This window comes from Cibotium barometz, chromosome 65 (genome assembly GCF_041138505.1).
Source record: "Cibotium barometz isolate CiBa-2024 chromosome 65, ASM4113850v1, whole genome shotgun sequence".
In the NCBI taxonomy this organism is placed as follows: Eukaryota; Viridiplantae; Streptophyta; class Polypodiopsida; order Cyatheales; family Cibotiaceae; genus Cibotium; species Cibotium barometz.
The window spans coordinates 16,620,952-16,637,601 of NC_141110.1; the positions used below are offsets into that span (position 1 = coordinate 16,620,952).

General features: G+C 39.0%; 1 protein-coding gene across 1 annotated transcript; it reads left to right on the top strand.

Moving 5' to 3' along the window:
- Window positions 1-1,000: 1,000 nt before the first annotated feature.
- LOC147602970 (ornithine aminotransferase, mitochondrial-like) lies at window positions 1,001-5,262 on the top strand. The gene is made up of 10 exons (XM_086797397.1): window positions 1,001-1,218; window positions 1,628-1,736; window positions 1,832-2,062; window positions 2,839-2,998; window positions 3,657-3,712; window positions 3,876-4,028; window positions 4,115-4,212; window positions 4,363-4,443; window positions 4,545-4,778; window positions 4,881-5,262. Exons 1-10 carry the CDS (start codon window positions 1,031-1,033, stop codon window positions 5,017-5,019), a joined length of 1,449 nt encoding a protein of 482 aa, XP_086653523.1. The 5' UTR covers window positions 1,001-1,030; the 3' UTR covers window positions 5,020-5,262.
- Window positions 5,263-16,650: the final 11,388 nt, after the last annotated feature.

Below are 16,650 nucleotides of genomic sequence, written 5' to 3' on the forward strand. Positions count from 1 at the left end.
TTCACAAAGCTTCCAGGTGGCAAGAATTTCGAGGTTCGAGAAGAGGAGGAGGAGGTTTGGGTAGAATTTGATTTTGGAAGCCTCAAAAGACGTGTGAAGCACGGGTTCCCAACTAGTGAGTATGGCAATGGCCACATGTTTCAAGCTTGATGGCATATGTTTAGGTTCATGAGTGAAAAATGATGCGAGGGATGTTTGGCATGGGATGCATGCCTACTCAAGTGAACAGGGTAGCAATGGCTCACATGCGTAGGCTGTGGATGTGAAAGGGAGGAGGCCATGGAATTTTGGCTATGACTGTGTGCACCTTTGAGCAACCATGATTTAAAAGATATGGAAGTGTTAACTGGGCATTGGACCCATCTAGCACAAAGAAAGCTTCTCAAGAGAGAGGACCGAGTCCATGATGATGCCTTCACATGGCACAATGAATCAAGAAAGATTGTTATGTTTATTTTTGAGAGGAGGAGGGTGCACTTTTTCTTTTCACCTCTTTGTGGAGTGAGGGGGAGGGGAAGACCCTGGGGGGGGGGGAAGTCATGTTATCGACGGGCGATTGTCCACACCTATCTTTATGGGCACACTTTTTCTTTTCACCTCTTTGTGGAGTGAGGGGGAGGGGCAGACCAGAATTGACTTGGGTCGGGGGGAGGGGGCGGGGGGGGGGGGGAGAAAGAAGTCATGTTATCGCGACAGGCGATTGTCCCCACACTTATCTTTATGGTGACTTGAGAAAGGGGATTGAGGAGTGTTCAAAATGTAATGATGATAAGAAAGAGGCAAGAGAGGTGTTATGTCATTTTTATTGAACTGTGGACCTTGGGTGTCATTTACTTGCAATGGTAAGACCTTTATTCACTAAAGCAACCGTGCTTTTCCATGTCAGAGGTGCTTTTTCGCGGCGCGGCCCCTTGATCGACGCCCTCATCGTCTCGTGAAATGAATCTTTTGGCAGACTAGGAGAGAGAGAGAGAGAGAGAGAGGAGAGCGCGCAGCTGTTTTTCTGTTGGATTACCTCTGGGAATTTAAGATGTGGCGGCGAGCAGGATTTGCTTTGGCCTCCGCCTCCGCCTCCGCCTCCGCCTCTTCCTCCTCCTCCTCTTTTCGCCGTCCAGCCCTAGCTGTCCGTGGCTTCACAGCGCTCCCGCAGAACAACTCGACAGGAGGCCTCTCCTCTCATGACTACATGCAACTAGAAAGCGAATACAGCGCCCACAAGTAAGTATCCATCTCTCTCTCTCTCTCTCTCTCTCTCTCTCTCTCTCTGTCTGTCTGTCTGTCTGTCTGTCTCACACACACACACACAGTCAGTAGCAGCAGCAAGTAAAACATACCAATCGTAGTGGTTCACGTCTCGTGTCTTTCATGCTTTTATGTGGATGTCACACACACACACACACACACATCACAGAAAACATAATGGGTCTTCTATATTGGATGCCGTACTCTCACATCACCCCACACACACACATCACAGAAAACATAATGGGCCTTCTCTTATGTATATTGGATGCCGTACTCTCACATCACCACACACACACACACACACGCACATGCACGCACTCACACATGCACGCACAAAGGAAAGTGAGCCAGGTACGGCTTGAATATGCTTATATGTATGCAGTTATCATCCCATACCAACTGTGTTTGCTCGGGGAAAAGATGTCACAGTGTGGGATCCTGAGGGCCGAGAGTATCTGGACTTCCTTTCTGCCTACTCTGCTGCAAACCAGGTCATATACTTCACAACCTATTTCAGCAGCAGCTCTCAATTCGGTCTTCTTTTGAAGTATTATAAGATACTGATGGCACCATTTTTCCTCTGCAGGGGCACTGCCATCCAAAGGTCATAAATGCTTTAATTGAACAAGCACAGACATTGACATTGAGCTCAAGAGCTTTTTACAATGACAAATTCCCTCTTTTCGCCAAGACTCTCTCCAACATGTTCAATTACGACATGGTGCTCCCTATGAATACTGGAGCTGAAGGTGTTGAGACTGCACTTAAGGTGGCAAGGAAATGGAGCTACGAGAAAAAGGGCATCGCGAAAGACAAGGTTAGCCAATTCTTTAATGTAAGTAAAGTGGGCATATGGAACACACTAATTGACTTTTTATCTTAGTCTATTTAGCCATTGGTACATAGGACAAGGCAGTAAAAATTTATCAAGCCAGATGGTGGAGAATAAAACACTTTATGAACATATTGTGAAGCCATCTTGGCTCAATGATAGCCATTCTTGAGATGCATCATGTTGTCATACGAGGTAGTTGAAGAAATCATCTATTTAAAGAATTGGAGCCAATCCCTTAATGTCGTCATGTTTAACTTGATGATCCACACCGATTGTATCCATCCTCTTCCTCTATTGAAAGTGCTAGATAGCCAAAAGGGGAATTATAAGGGTGACCAAGTCATCTATCCAAAAATTGACATCCAGAATGGCATCCACACCATCCAGTGGAGCTAGCAAATGATGTCTCTGATTATGAAGCGATCACACAAGTAATAAGTGGGTGCATTTGTGTGCCCACCATGCGTGTGAGGCTTATGTAGACAACGCTCTAGGGCTTCATCGTTCCTCGTCATAGACGAAATTACACAAATATTACTGGAAAGAGTTGCTGACTAGGTAACTTGTTACACATGCACACATGTAACTTTCAAATAGTTTGTCAGACATGCACACATGTAATAGCTAGATCTTTCAAATAGTTTTGTCACACATGCACACATGCAATGGATAGATCTTTCAAATAGTTGAGATGGTAATTGTTCTCCACATATTGTCTTTCTTACATTTTCATAGCCACCTGTTGTTTATTTTCTCAGGCTATCATCATTTCATGCTGTGGCTGCTTTCATGGACGCACTTTGGCTGTAATCTCAATGAGTTGTGACAATGAAGCTGTTGGTGGATTTGGTCCTCTGATGCCTGGCCTTGTCAAAGTGGAATACGGCAATGCAGATGCCCTTGCAACTTTGCTTGAACGTAAGCATAGTCACAAAAAAATGTGTTTCATTGCTTTGAAACCTATGAAACATTTTGCAGTGAAATGTTTCTAAACAACTCGAAACCTCTTGGCCAGAGAAGTTTTCACATTTTTTAAAGCATTTTTTTTTGGGTTTTTTTTCCTTGAGTAGATCCTTTTGTAGTAGCAACTTGAGTGCCCATGGGCCCTCTCCTTCTCGTCCTCTTCCTCTCCTTCCTTCCCTCTTCTTCTCCTTCCTCCCCTCTTCTTCTCTTTCCTCCCTTCTTCCACTTCCTCTCCTTCTTTTTCTTAGTCTCTCTTCCTCCTCCTCTTCTTTTCTTTTCACCTCTTCTTCTCCCATCTCTTTTCCTTCCTAATCCTAAGTCCTATCTTCTTTGTCTTCTTAATTACAATCCCACATTCTACGATTCCTAGCCTGCAACAAAAATGACAATACCTTGAATGTGTGGGATGAGCATATTCTAGTGGTTTGTGAAATATATAGCTCGCTTCAGTGCTCTTTCTTATAGAAACCACACACACACACACACACACACACACACACACACACACACACACACACATATATATATATATATATATATATATATAGAGAGAGAGAGAGAGAGAGAGAGAGAGAGAGAGATTATCTTTTTACTTTCATGCTTGCCTATGCAGAACATGGAGATCATGTTGCTGGGTTCTTGTTTGAACCAATTCAAGGTGAAGCTGGGGTAAGGATTTTGATTTATTTTAATGCAACCATTTTTGGGGTTGCAGTTCTGTAATCTGCTTCATGGGCTTACATAGAGAAGTCGCCAAGATATTGCATTTTGGGATGCACTTATAAACATGCATGTATGTTCTTGTGGTTTAAGAATAATGCTATTTCATCAGGTGATCATTCCTCCTGATGGCTATCTGAGAAGGGTTCGAGATTTGTGCTCCAAACACAATGTCCTAATGATTGCTGACGAAATCCAAACAGGCTTAGCACGGACAGGGAAGATGCTAGCTTGTGATTGGGAGGATGTGCATCCTGACGTTCTGGTATAATACAAGTTTTCAAGGATTTTACGGTTTTTGTGTTCAGCTCATGCATGCAGGTAACTGAGTACATGAAATTTTCTTGTCAGATTTTGGGTAAGGCACTCGGTGCTGGGGTGCTGCCAGTCAGTGCCGTGCTGGCCAACAAAGAGGTCATGCTTTGTATCAGACCAGGTGAACATGGAAGGTGAGTTGCATTTTATCCATGTTTGTCACAAGGATAGCCCACCAACAGAGGGTGAGAAGAAGGTAGTTTATGTGGTTTAAAAAAAGGATAGCATGCCTGGAGTTTTTGATACGATGACCTCAAATCCTATGCTCTCTATGTGAATGGCAGCACATTTGGTGGCAATCCGTTGGCAAGTGCTATAGGCATAGCTGCGTTAGAGATCATTGAACAAGAAAAGCTAGCTGAAAGGTTAGTTTTTTTTTCCCTCTTAACTGGCTTCGTTTGTGTGCTGCAAGTTGGTGCCACCCATGTCTGCCATTAGCTATGAATATATCATGAACTAACTACAGAGCTGCAAAAATGGGAGAAGAGCTGAGAGGGCTCCTTCTGGAGGTACAAAAAGCACATCCCACTTTAATCAAGGAGGTGAGAGGGAGAGGCTTATTGAATGCGATAGAGATGAATCCGGCTGGTATGGGGACTGTGTCCGCCTACGATGTGTGCCTCAGCTTGAAGGAAAGAGGCATTCTGGCAAAACCAACTCATGATACAGTAATCAGGCTCTCTCCTCCTCTGACAATCAGGTAAATGCATTTTTTCTTGTGGTTAGATATGGTAGGACTTCTGCTCATTATCAGGATGCTGAGGTTGTTAACTAATCACTTTCACATGTTGCTACTGCATAGATCAAGTCATCTGCAGGCCGCAACCAAGGCGTTTAACGATGTGCTGGAGCATGATGTTCCAGCCAACACATCAGAATCCACGAGTCAAAAAGCATCCAAAACAGGAGAGCCATGCCATCGTTGTGGTCTCTATAGATGAAAAGCATAACAAAAATATCCCCAATGGAGAGCCATGCCACCGTTGTGGTCTCTATAGTAAATAAAAGTATCCCCAATGGTGTGAGAGCAGAAGGGGGGGAGCATGGCTTTGCAAGTTTTGTATTGTGTTTATGAGTGGCAAACTAAATAAGGACCTTGAAACCTTTGCAATGGTTGTGTTTATGCCTTGTATTGCACATTTACTGATGTCCACGAGGAATGAAAACATTGATTCCTCAGGTAATGCCATCTGCCTACATAAGTGTAGACTATAGGCTTTAAACATAGTAGCCTTGTAATTTAGACCTGTGCATTTTCCACTAGGCAACCTTCTAGAAGGTTATTTAGGTTCTTCAAACCAAGTGAGAATGTGGAAGCCAAGAAAAGGTCCTGTGATCGCCTCTACCATGCATTGGGGGTAATCTATGTGATGGCAGCATCGATAAGGCAACACATGTAGCCCATGCGACTGAAAGGTCGATGAAATCTCCAAGCAAAACCCTAAGTGTGTATGGCCAGGTTGCTAGATCCTGTCATGCAGTTTAATTTGCATTGTGGTTCATAGTCATAAATGCCAGGTTGAAAGCTCAGTGCAAAAACTTGTGGAGGCCCCAAACAACACAAGCCATTGTTTAATTTAACTAATTTAACTTGTGGAGGCCCCAAACAACACAAGCCATTGTTTAATTTAACTGATTATCTTGAATCTTAATGAGCTGTTTACTTATTCATGTGACATTTGAAGATATTATGCTGCAGATGTGCTCAATAGGATATGTTTACAGGAAGAACTTGATATCAACATGGAGGTGCCATAAACATGGCATCCACTTAAGTTGTGCTGGCCACATAAGCTCTTTGCTTTGAATGATTCTGAATTTTAATCACACGGTCAAGGTTTGAACATTGCTATGGAGTAAGAGCACATAAATCCTAGTCCTCCTACCTTTTTTGGCATTAACTTGTCTCTTTAAGAAGTGTTTGTTTTTAAGTGAGAAACATGATATTATTTAGAGACAGAAAATATACACGATTAGCTCATAGCTTGTGTATCATCCTTTTCTAATAGTTTGACTAGCATTCCTAGTAAGAAACAAAGCTAGGCAATTGCAAAAAAAAGAAATCAGAAGGTGGAAAGACATTTGAGAAGTGTGCTTTGCTGATACTTATATAATACATTTAGCAATTCATAAGATGTTATCTCTACATTTTGGCATGAAATGCAATATAGGTACTTTCTTTTGTAAGCGACTTACAAATCATGACATTCAAGTATTGTGACACAAAGTTGGCGGTTTCACTTTTGTGACTTCTTGAAGTTAGACGTACACTTGGTATATAAGACTACACCACACTTTTATCTCTCTCCCTCTCTCTAAAGTAAGACGAAGATAAAGACATCAAATATAAGATTATAATTTATAGAAAGAAAGATGAAAGGATCGGGAGAAGCAAGGATTTTGGCTTATCTTTTCGCTCCACGTAAGAGGACAATTCTTTGTTGAAAGAAACTCTTCTTGACTTAAGATTATGTGAACACAAACAAAGGGTGAGTGTTAATATGGTTTATTTGTGCGAATTGGACAAAACATCTTTGAGAAAGAGAAGGTAGAAATGTATCAAAGATCAAATAGAGAAGATAAAATGGATGCATGGAAAATTACAATTTCATAAAGAGATCAAGAGAAATTAGACATTTTTATAAGAGAAGAGGTAGACCGTTATGTCAAAAATGGAGATACACAAAGGAAAGATATTCTTTACTTGAATGGCTACACAAAAAATGAATTGTGAAAGTGTGTAGAGATTAAAGGGAGCTTTGTGTTCATGCAAAAAGTTTTGAAAACGGATAAGGGGCTCAAAAGCTATGTACATTTTATTACAGGGGTAAAAACTATAAAAAGTTATTTAAAAATAGCAGTAAATTAAAAATTGTAGGATCTTACTCTTATAGATGCACCAAGATTGAATCACATAGGGAGATAGAGCTTGAAGACAATTTCACTGACATATAAAAAGTTTTAAGATTAGACACGAGTGAAAAGTTATAGCCATTTTAGTAAGGGGGTACTCCTCTCTTGTATTTGCACAAACACTTGCTTGGTGGCTTCTCAATAAGAGCAAGGGTATGTCAATGCACCTAGTAAACTTTTGTTTCGAAGGTCTTTCCACATGTTTACTATCACTAAAACCATTGGTATCTTTAAAGAAAGGCGATAATAAGACAAGGGTTATCTCAAGAGGTACTTTATTCGGGAGATCAATAACTTCTAAATCTGTTACTTTAATTCATTGAAAAGAGAAATATAACAATCTTAGGTCACATAGAATGGAGTTGGACTCACACACACACAATGCTCAAAGAGAAGAACACAAGGGTGTAGAGTATGAGAAAGATCGGTAAGCTCAAAGGAGAGAGATGAATCTCTCTACAAGTACAAAGAGAAAGTACAAATGAGTAGCAATCCTAAACTGTGATTGAGATTGTTTATATACTAGCTAGCCCTAGGGTGCCCGTTCACATCTGAATGGCCATGGAAAATAATCATGTGAAACAAAAGTATCCATGGCATAATTACATGGCCTCACAATGTAGTACCAAATATCTAACAAACCCCCCTATAGTATATGTGAGATTTATAAGGATTACATATAAGTTTAGTCTTTGAAAGGGAAGAGGCCCAAAGCTTTGCGGAAGGCCTCAAAAGACTTTCGAGTGACAAGATTTACCACATTGTCATGTGTATTGTAATAGATCATATTGATCTCTACATAGAGCCTCTCTCTAACATAGTGATAATGCACTTCAATGTGCTTGGTCATGGCATGAAAGACATGATTCTTTGAAATTGCCATTATGCTCTGATTGTCAGTGAGAATAGGAGTAGGGGTGTCTAAAGGGACACAATGATCCTTCATCAATTGTCTCAACCATACATATTCAACTAACACAATGAATGATGCTTTGTATTCAACTGCACAGGATGATGTTCCCACAGTTGGTTATTTCTTGCTTAGCCAACATATGCATGAATTTCCAAGAAGGAAATAATTTCTAGATGTGGAATATCATGTATCGTAATTGCCCGTCTAGTCAAAATCACTGAATGCATATAGTTATAAATCACCCCTCTTGGCATAAAACAATCTAAGATCTTGAGTGCCATGTAAGTATCTGAAGATATGTTTAACTGCTTGCTACTTAATACATAAACTTAGAAAGTTGTAAGACACCATATTGGATGTTTAGCCAAAGAGTTGCACAAATAGATTAGGCATCCACCAACAACTTGATCATAAGTGGTTATTTCGAATGATTGACTGGCATTTTGTAGACTAAGCTTTACACTAGGCTCCATTGGTGTAGAGATTGGTTTGTAACTTTTCACATTGAACCTTTTGAGCAGAGTGCCTTGATGTACTTTAACTACTTATTAATGACTATACCATCGCCTTGTTATCGTAGTGTAAAAGACCAAGATTTGACATCTCAAAATTTGAAGCAAGGTCAGCCTTGAAAGTTGTAATGAAATCCTCATTACTAGCATGTCATCTATATCATCTACATAGAGAATGACAATAAGCAAATCTTGCTTATTCTTTATTACATATAAAGTTCTTTTGGTAGAATTGCTACACAATCCCTGTCCAGTCAAATAGACGTGAATCTTCTAGTACCAAGCTTTGGGATCTTGTTTTAAACCATATAGAGCTTTATAAAGCTTGCATACTTTTGTTCTTGACCAGGTTGGAAAAATCTAGCCGGTTGATTTACATAAACTTCTTCTTGCAAGTCACCATTTAAGAATGTTTTTTGATGTCCAATTAGTGCACTTTCCATCCATGATGGGCTGCCAAAGCCATAACAAATTTGATAGTTGTCATACAGAAAGTGGGAGCAAAAGGTTTATCATAATCAATCCCTTTTTGCTGGGTATAACTTTTTACAACAAGTATGGCCTTGAATTTGCAAATGAATGCCTTTCTCTTGATTTTGAAAACCCACTTAATACCAATAGCTTTCTTGCCAAGTGGTAGATCCACTAAATCCCAAGTACCATTTTTCTAAATGGCATGAATTTCATCTTGCATGGCTTTCACCCAATTTGGATCTTCTTGAGCCTCTTCAAAAGACTCATGTTCATCTATATCATGTAGAGAACTAAGAAATGAAAACTCAACAATATATGCTAAAGAATTGGTTCTAGCATCGAACCTGGTTCTACTCAGCAAAGGAGCTTCAAACACATCCAGGCATGAGATTAGATTCATTGATTTCTGATCTTTCAACATTTACTGCATCATCTAGCTGATCTGAATTTGGTACATGAAATCCTTGAGCATTCCCCCCTTACAACAACAAACAAGGATTAATAGGCAAAATCTGTTGAGAATCAACAAATACTAGCACAGATAATAACCCATCAAACATGTTCAAAGTATTGGAATATGCATGTTTATTAAATTTCATCAATGTGGATAGACAAAATCCTCTCACAAAATTAGCAAAGTCCTCTTTCTTGGAATTCTGATTGAGAGACAAAATTGTTGGACCCCTTGTTGGATTTCTTTTTCTTCTTTTCCTTGTTTTGAAGTTTAAAGCAATTTTCAACAATTGCATGGTCGAGATTCTTGCAATAATGGCAAGTCACCTTCTTTGGTTGTTCGGAATAACCCTTAGGCTCAAATTTTTTTGTTTGAATTGCTCTTTTACTGAAATTTCTTATCCTTATCCTTAGCTGCTAGAGCCTGATCACTGCTACTAGAACTCTCAGAGAAATTCTTTCTTGAGTGTTCCTCCTGCCAAAAAATAGTAAGCTAACAAGCTCTTAATAGGTAAGAGGGGTTATATTGCCTCTCAAAGAAAGCCAAAGGGAAGTATTGAAACTTAGATGAGATTTAGACACAACAAGTTAAGGGTGATGTTAATCATGTCTTTTTCAGAAATGATTTCATTAATATTGAGAGAAGTTTCTCTGATAATTTTGTTAAATGTTCATTCATGGACCCCTTATCCTACATAGTTTCATTATCAAGTTGCCTTCTAAGATAGGCAATCCTTGCATTATTTTTAGTCTGATATATAATTTTTAGACTGTTCCAAGCAACCATGGATGTTTTACAAGAGCGAATGTGCAAAACAATAGACTATTTAATTAACAAGGCAATCAATTAATGCTAAATCTTGAGTATCATGTACATCTTATCTTGTTTGGTTAGTAGTAGTTTGAGGAGCTTTAGGGTGAATATATTAACCCTATGCCCTTTGAGGAGTAGCAGGAGTAATTGTGCGAGGATGGGAATTGTCATCCCACTGACCCCATAAGCCCTTTGCAACAAATACATTTTTGATTATAAAACTCCAAAGGGAGTAATTTGACCTATCTAATTTTTGATTATAAAACTCCATATAATACCAAAAAAATCATTTGCAGCTTTGTTGGCCATACTTGACTACTAGTGAACTTTTGAGAAGGAAAGATGTGAAAAGAAAGTTTGAATTAAAATTAATTAAGATTGTTAAACAATCTATAAACGACTGAAAAATAGTAGTAGGATTGAGTCTTGGAGTGCTAATGTATTGGGCAATTCAGCTTTAGAATTGGATGATCAAGAAGTAGAATCGACCAATCATAGAAAGTGGAAGCGGATAATTCCAAAAAAGTAGAATTAGACGATCACAAAAAGTGTAACCGGACGATCACAAAAAGTGGAATCATTAGGATAGGACCATAAAAATTGGATCTCTGAACGATCTGACTTATGGAATCATGAGAAAAGTGGAATCGAGTGATCCGACTAAGTGAAATTGGCGAAAAGTGAAATCGATAAAAAGTGGATTCGATTGATCGTAGACCTAAAAACGATTCACAAAATCGAGCGATTACACCTGAAAATGATTCACAAAATCGAGCGGTTACACCTGAAAACAATTTGCAAATGAAAAAGATCACAGAAATGGGCGATTCTATCTACCATGCGTCCGCCTGCTGGTGAACTAGTGAAAAAAACTAGGATTGGATCATTTGATAACTTTGCCATAAACAATCCAATTGTAGTAAACTGAGCCAACTGCACAATGCTACGTGTTTGGTTGAATCGACTATGTGAAGTTGAGTTGTTTATGAGAATCGACTATAGCAACATTTTTGTTTGAAGAAGAAGAATTCTCCTTCAATGTTGGGAGAGAAAGCTTGAACATGAAAGCTTCAAGTAGCACCACAATGTAGAGCTTCAGACTCACTTGCTAAAAGTCAAATAGAACAAGCTATGAAAAGCTTGAACATAAGCTATGGAAATCTTGAACACAGTGTAGAGAAAACCAAAAAACAAGCTATGGAAAGCTTTGCTTGGATACGTTAGCTCACACATAATGGAGTTGGACTCTCTCTCACACAATGCTCAAAGACAAGAACACAAGGGTGGAGAGTGAGAGAGATTAGTAAGCTCAAAGGAGAGAAATGAAGCTCTCTAAAAGTACAAAGAGTAATTACAAATAAGAAGTAGACCTAAATTGTGAATGAGGTTGCTTATATACTAGCTAACCCTAAGGTGCCTGTTCACACTTGGATAGCCATGGAGAAAAACCTAGTAGGACAAAAGTGCCCATGGTATTGGCTTCACATGTAGTACTATACCAAATATCTAACATACAAGACATGGAGGTCTAATGCTAAAAGCACAAGTGGGAATTGCTAGATTTGGGAGAAAATAAAAGAATCAAAACTAAGTGATAGAGCTAGGAGAAATATGGGCTCTTCATTTTTCCCCTTAAGGAGTGAATAAAAAAAGAATGGGCTAACTCGTAAGAGAGCTGAGATTCTCAATGTTATCATTACGCTTCCAAAACTCAATGCCTAAATAGTAGCGCAACGGTTCAAGATTTAACATCTCAAATGACTTCTCTAAATGAGCTACTATATAAAAACTAAAATATGATGATCATTAGGGCCTGTGAGCAGCATGTCATCAACGTATAACACAATTACCAATAAGACATCCTTAGTCCTCTGGTACTGTTAGTTGGGCTATTGCAAAAACCCTGTACAACCAAGTATGCATGTATATTTTCATACCATGCTGTCTCGGAGTCTGCTTAAGACCATATAAAGCTTTCTTCAATCTAGATACTTTTGAATCCCGACCTTTCCGAACAAAACCATGAGGCTGAGATATATAGACCTCCTCATGCAAATCTCCATTCACGAAAGCAGTTTTGATATCCATCTGATGTACATTCCAACCTTATGTGCTGCTAATGCAATGATACTCTGCATGGTAGTCATACGATTGGGTGCAAAGGATTCACCATAGTCAACAAGCCGTTCTCTTGCACATAACCCTTTGCACAACAAGCCTAGCTTCGTATCACTCAACATTGCCGTCTACTCTACGTTTGAGCTTGTAAATCCATTTGGTGTTAATGGCCTTCTTACCAAGAGGCAAGTCTACCAAATCCCATGTATTATTTTTGAGTATTGAATCATACTGAGATTTCATAGCACTCACGCAATTTTCAAATTCCTTTGCTTCATCAAAGGAGACATGTTCCTCTTCATTACACAAACTGGCAATACGAGCATGACTTGTGTCAACATGAGATGCATCATGAGAACCTACACGTGTTCTGCTAGGCAAAGGAGTGGTTAATTTGCTGTCATGTAGTGTTTGCACCAACCATTTTGGCATACTTTTTGACTCCTCAATTTTCCTTCTTTCCTCATCAACTACATCATCCACATTTGCCTCATCAATAGGCTGATCTATGGACTGAAAAGCATCATGATTTGTAACTTGTGTGGACTGAGTTTTAGCATTATTTTGAGTACCCAAATACTCTGCATCAATGTGTCATGCATTGAACAATGGAAGGAGAGTGTCAAATATGTCCTGCGAACGAACATACATTTTGTTGTTTTTTACACAAAAGCAAGGGCTGAATTGTATCTTCAATAGCAGGATGATAGAGATGGTAATCTTGACTTTTCAAGCTGTAACCCACAAAAATACATTTAACAGCCTTCTCGTCAATCTTGCTACAAATTTTCTAAGGCACAAGTACATAAGCAAGACAACAAAAAATACGTAAGTGAGCCACAGAGGGCTTTTTGTCATTCTAAGCTTCAAAAGTTGTAATTTTATGGAAACCCTTTGTAGGACACATGTTCAAAAGATATGTTTCACACATGATTGCTTCTAGCCAGAAACCATGAGGTAACTCTTTAATTTTGACCATACAAAGTGCATTCTCCCATGAGAGACTTGTTTTTGCATTCTAAGCTTCAAAAGTTGTAATTTTATGGAAACCCTTTGTAGGACACATGTTCAAAAGATATGTTTCACACATGATTGCTTCTAAGATATGTCATTCTAAGCTTCAAAAGTTATAATTTTATGGAAACCCTTTGTAGGACACATGTTCAAAAGATATGTTTCACACATGATTGCTTCTAGCCAGAAACCATGAGGTAACTCTTTAATTTTGACCATACAAAGTGCATTCTCCCATGAGAGACTTGTTTTTGCATTTAGCTACACCGTTTTGCTGAGGTATATAGGGAACAATAAGTACATTGGTGTTTTATCCCATGATGAGCCATGTATGCATGAAACTCCCTAGATATATTCTCCCCCCCTTAATGAGTACGTAGGGTACCAATCTTACATGTAGAAACATTTTCAACCATAGCAACAAAGTGCTTAAAGAACATAAAAACCTTGGATTTTTGTTTCAATGGATATAACCATGTATGTCTGGAATAATCATTAATAAATATGACAAAATAGAGGTAGACTCCAATAGATGGTGTCCTCATAGGACCACATACATCATTGTGTATAAGCTATAATTTTTGGATAGATCTAGTTGAATCATCTTTGGGAAATGATGTTCGTTGCACTTTCCCAAGAATACAACCCTCACAAACATGTTTGATAGGGGCTTCAAGATGTGGCAACTCAGACACCATGTTATGCTTATGCAAATACAGCAAACTGCCAAAGTTCAAGTGACCAAAGCGTGTATGCCATAGCTTAGCATCACCCATCGTCTTTGTGGCAAAAACAGTACGTACAACATGCTTTTATCTTTCATATGTATCTAGCCTGTAAAGGGCATGGGACAAGGTACTAGAAGCAACAATTGTATTACCAACACTACGATCATGAACAATACATCTGTCATCCACAAACTAAACCATTAAGCTAGCCTTAGTAATGGCAGAGATAGATAACAAGTTCTTCTTGATCCTAGGTACATATAATACATCTGAGAATTAAACCACTAAGCCAGCCTTAGTAATGGAAAAGATAGATAACAAGTTCTTCTAGATACCTGGTACATATAATATATTTGAGATCATGATTGTTCCATCATTTAGTGAGAATGATTTTACCAACTCCTTTTACATGATATGAGGAGTTGTTTACACATGTAATAGTGTTTTCCTGTGGAGAAGATTCAAGTGATGAGAACAAACTACGATGACAAGTAATGTGCTTACTAGCACTAGTGTCAAAATACCAAACATGTACATCTATTATAGCCATGCAAACATCCTTATGCGAAGGGTCAAAACTGCATTGCACAATGAAAGCCCAATCATCACGTGCATAGTTTATAGATTCTTTATTTTTTGTATTAGATACTGACGCATTGGCTACAACCATATGTGACTCTTTTTTTATCTTCTTCTCTAACCACTTCTTGCACTTGGTTTCTTGTAATAGTTGCATTTGCCCTTTTTCTTTGGCTTGTCACCTTCCTTGTCTACAGGCTTGCCCGATGACTGTGATTCGACTTGTAACTACCCTAAGGAAAGGATTTACCTTTTCCTCTTTATTGACTGGCAGCAGCAACAGCAAAATCCTGATCTCTTGTACGCATGACAGATTTGTCTTACTAGGATTGCTTTTCTTTTAAGAAGAGCATAGAAACTAGCTCCTCAAACTTCAAGGCATTTGGATTGCCTTTCATCCACGAGTCTGATGGTAGAAGCAAGACTTTGATACGAGTCCAATAATACATTTAAGATAATAGGCACCAATGAACTATCAGGATATACTTCATCAACACTAGCCAACTGCTTCTTAAAATCCTTGATTTTTGTAATGTCCATGGAGTCTCCCTCATTCATATGATCTGACTCTAATTGCTTGTGTAGATAAGCAACACGTACTTCGTTACATACATGGTACAATGACACAAGTGCATCCCAAGCATGTTTAGTAGTCCTACATGATTGAATGTGAGGAATGACTCCTCTTGACTGACAAAGCAAGCAACGCATGTGCCTATGCAACTCTTCCATCCCACTTTGTTTGTTCTTGTGTAGAAGGTATGCTATCATGTGGTAATGCACTATGTGAAACTGAGTCCATGTCTACAGATGTGCCTTCCGCATCATGTTCATTAGACGAACCAAAACATTCCTCAGTACCGATCACAACATTCTATAGCCCTTTGTCTATGAAAACATACTGCATCATATAGGACCATAACGGGTAGTTGGTCCCATCAAGCTTATCTTAGTGGGGATAACATCTGAAATACATCACTATTTGCCATTTCTGATAATACCCAAGAAAGTAAACACATAACGTGCAAGTGCTAAGTGCTCCTTTGATACAACTAAGGTGGTTACTAAAATAAGGCCAGTGGGACAATGGAGACTTGCAAGGTGTATGAAAGAAATGCATTGTAAAGTGAGTAGAAAGACCGATGTTGCTGAAGTGTAGCTCGTAGTAGACAAGATTTGGTGTGGTGAGTATTTGTTGATTCTCTCTCGTGTATCTATAGACTCGTCTATAGTAGATCTGACAATACTACTCTAGAATCTAATGAAGAACAGTGTAAATCTGATCCCTCCCCAAAGATGTTTGCAAAAAATTGAAAACTGTGCGAATGCTCCCCCAAAACACGCCCAGAACAAAAATCTGACTGAAAACTTCTGTACAAAGTACTCCACACTTCCAGGTCCTCTTTCTTCTCCTAAAAGGGCTCCTTTATCTGATTCAAGAAGACAAGTGACTCGAGGTGAAGGGTAGGCAGCAGCACAGGGGTGAGGAGTGTATGCTCTGATACTAAATGTTGGAAATAGGGTTGCAAGAATGCACACACACACACACACACACACACACACACACACACACACACACACACAGAGTCATAGTGGAGAAGCTCAAGGAAGCACATAATGAGATGATAGATAGATAATGAATGTGTGCTGTACATAAATGATAAGTATACCCCAATATGGGTGTATACTAGCACGGGGGAAAAAACCTCCTAAAGAGGAAAAAAGTGCCCTGGCTTGTCCTAGTGTGTTCACACACATCACTACCAAATATGGCTACATTTTTCTCCACTATAGCTATCGTCTCATAAAATTTTATTTAAACGTCAGTGACTTATGTTCGTTTTCTCATCACATGAACTTTCTCTTCTTTGCACCACAACAGCTAACTTGTTCTTTTTTCTCTACAGATAGATTCAAGTATACTATACCTTTCTTGATCTGTGGTGGCATCTCGTGGGATCAAGTCATGTGAGAGTAATGATCATTTATATCTCATTTCATTAGTTTAGGGTTTGTTTATGTTTTGTCTTGATGTGAGCTCTCATATAGTGTTA

Coding starts and splice junctions, on each gene's coding strand:
- LOC147602970 (XM_086797397.1), top strand. CDS start 1,031: ATGTGGCGGCGAGCAGGATTTGCTTTGGCCTCCGCCTCCGCCTCCGCC. Junction 3,713..3,875: donor CAATTCAAGGTGAAGCTGGG/GTAAGGATTTTG, acceptor CTATTTCATCAG/GTGATCATTCCTCCTGATGG. Junction 4,444..4,544: donor CAAGAAAAGCTAGCTGAAAG/GTTAGTTTTTTT, acceptor AACTAACTACAG/AGCTGCAAAAATGGGAGAAG.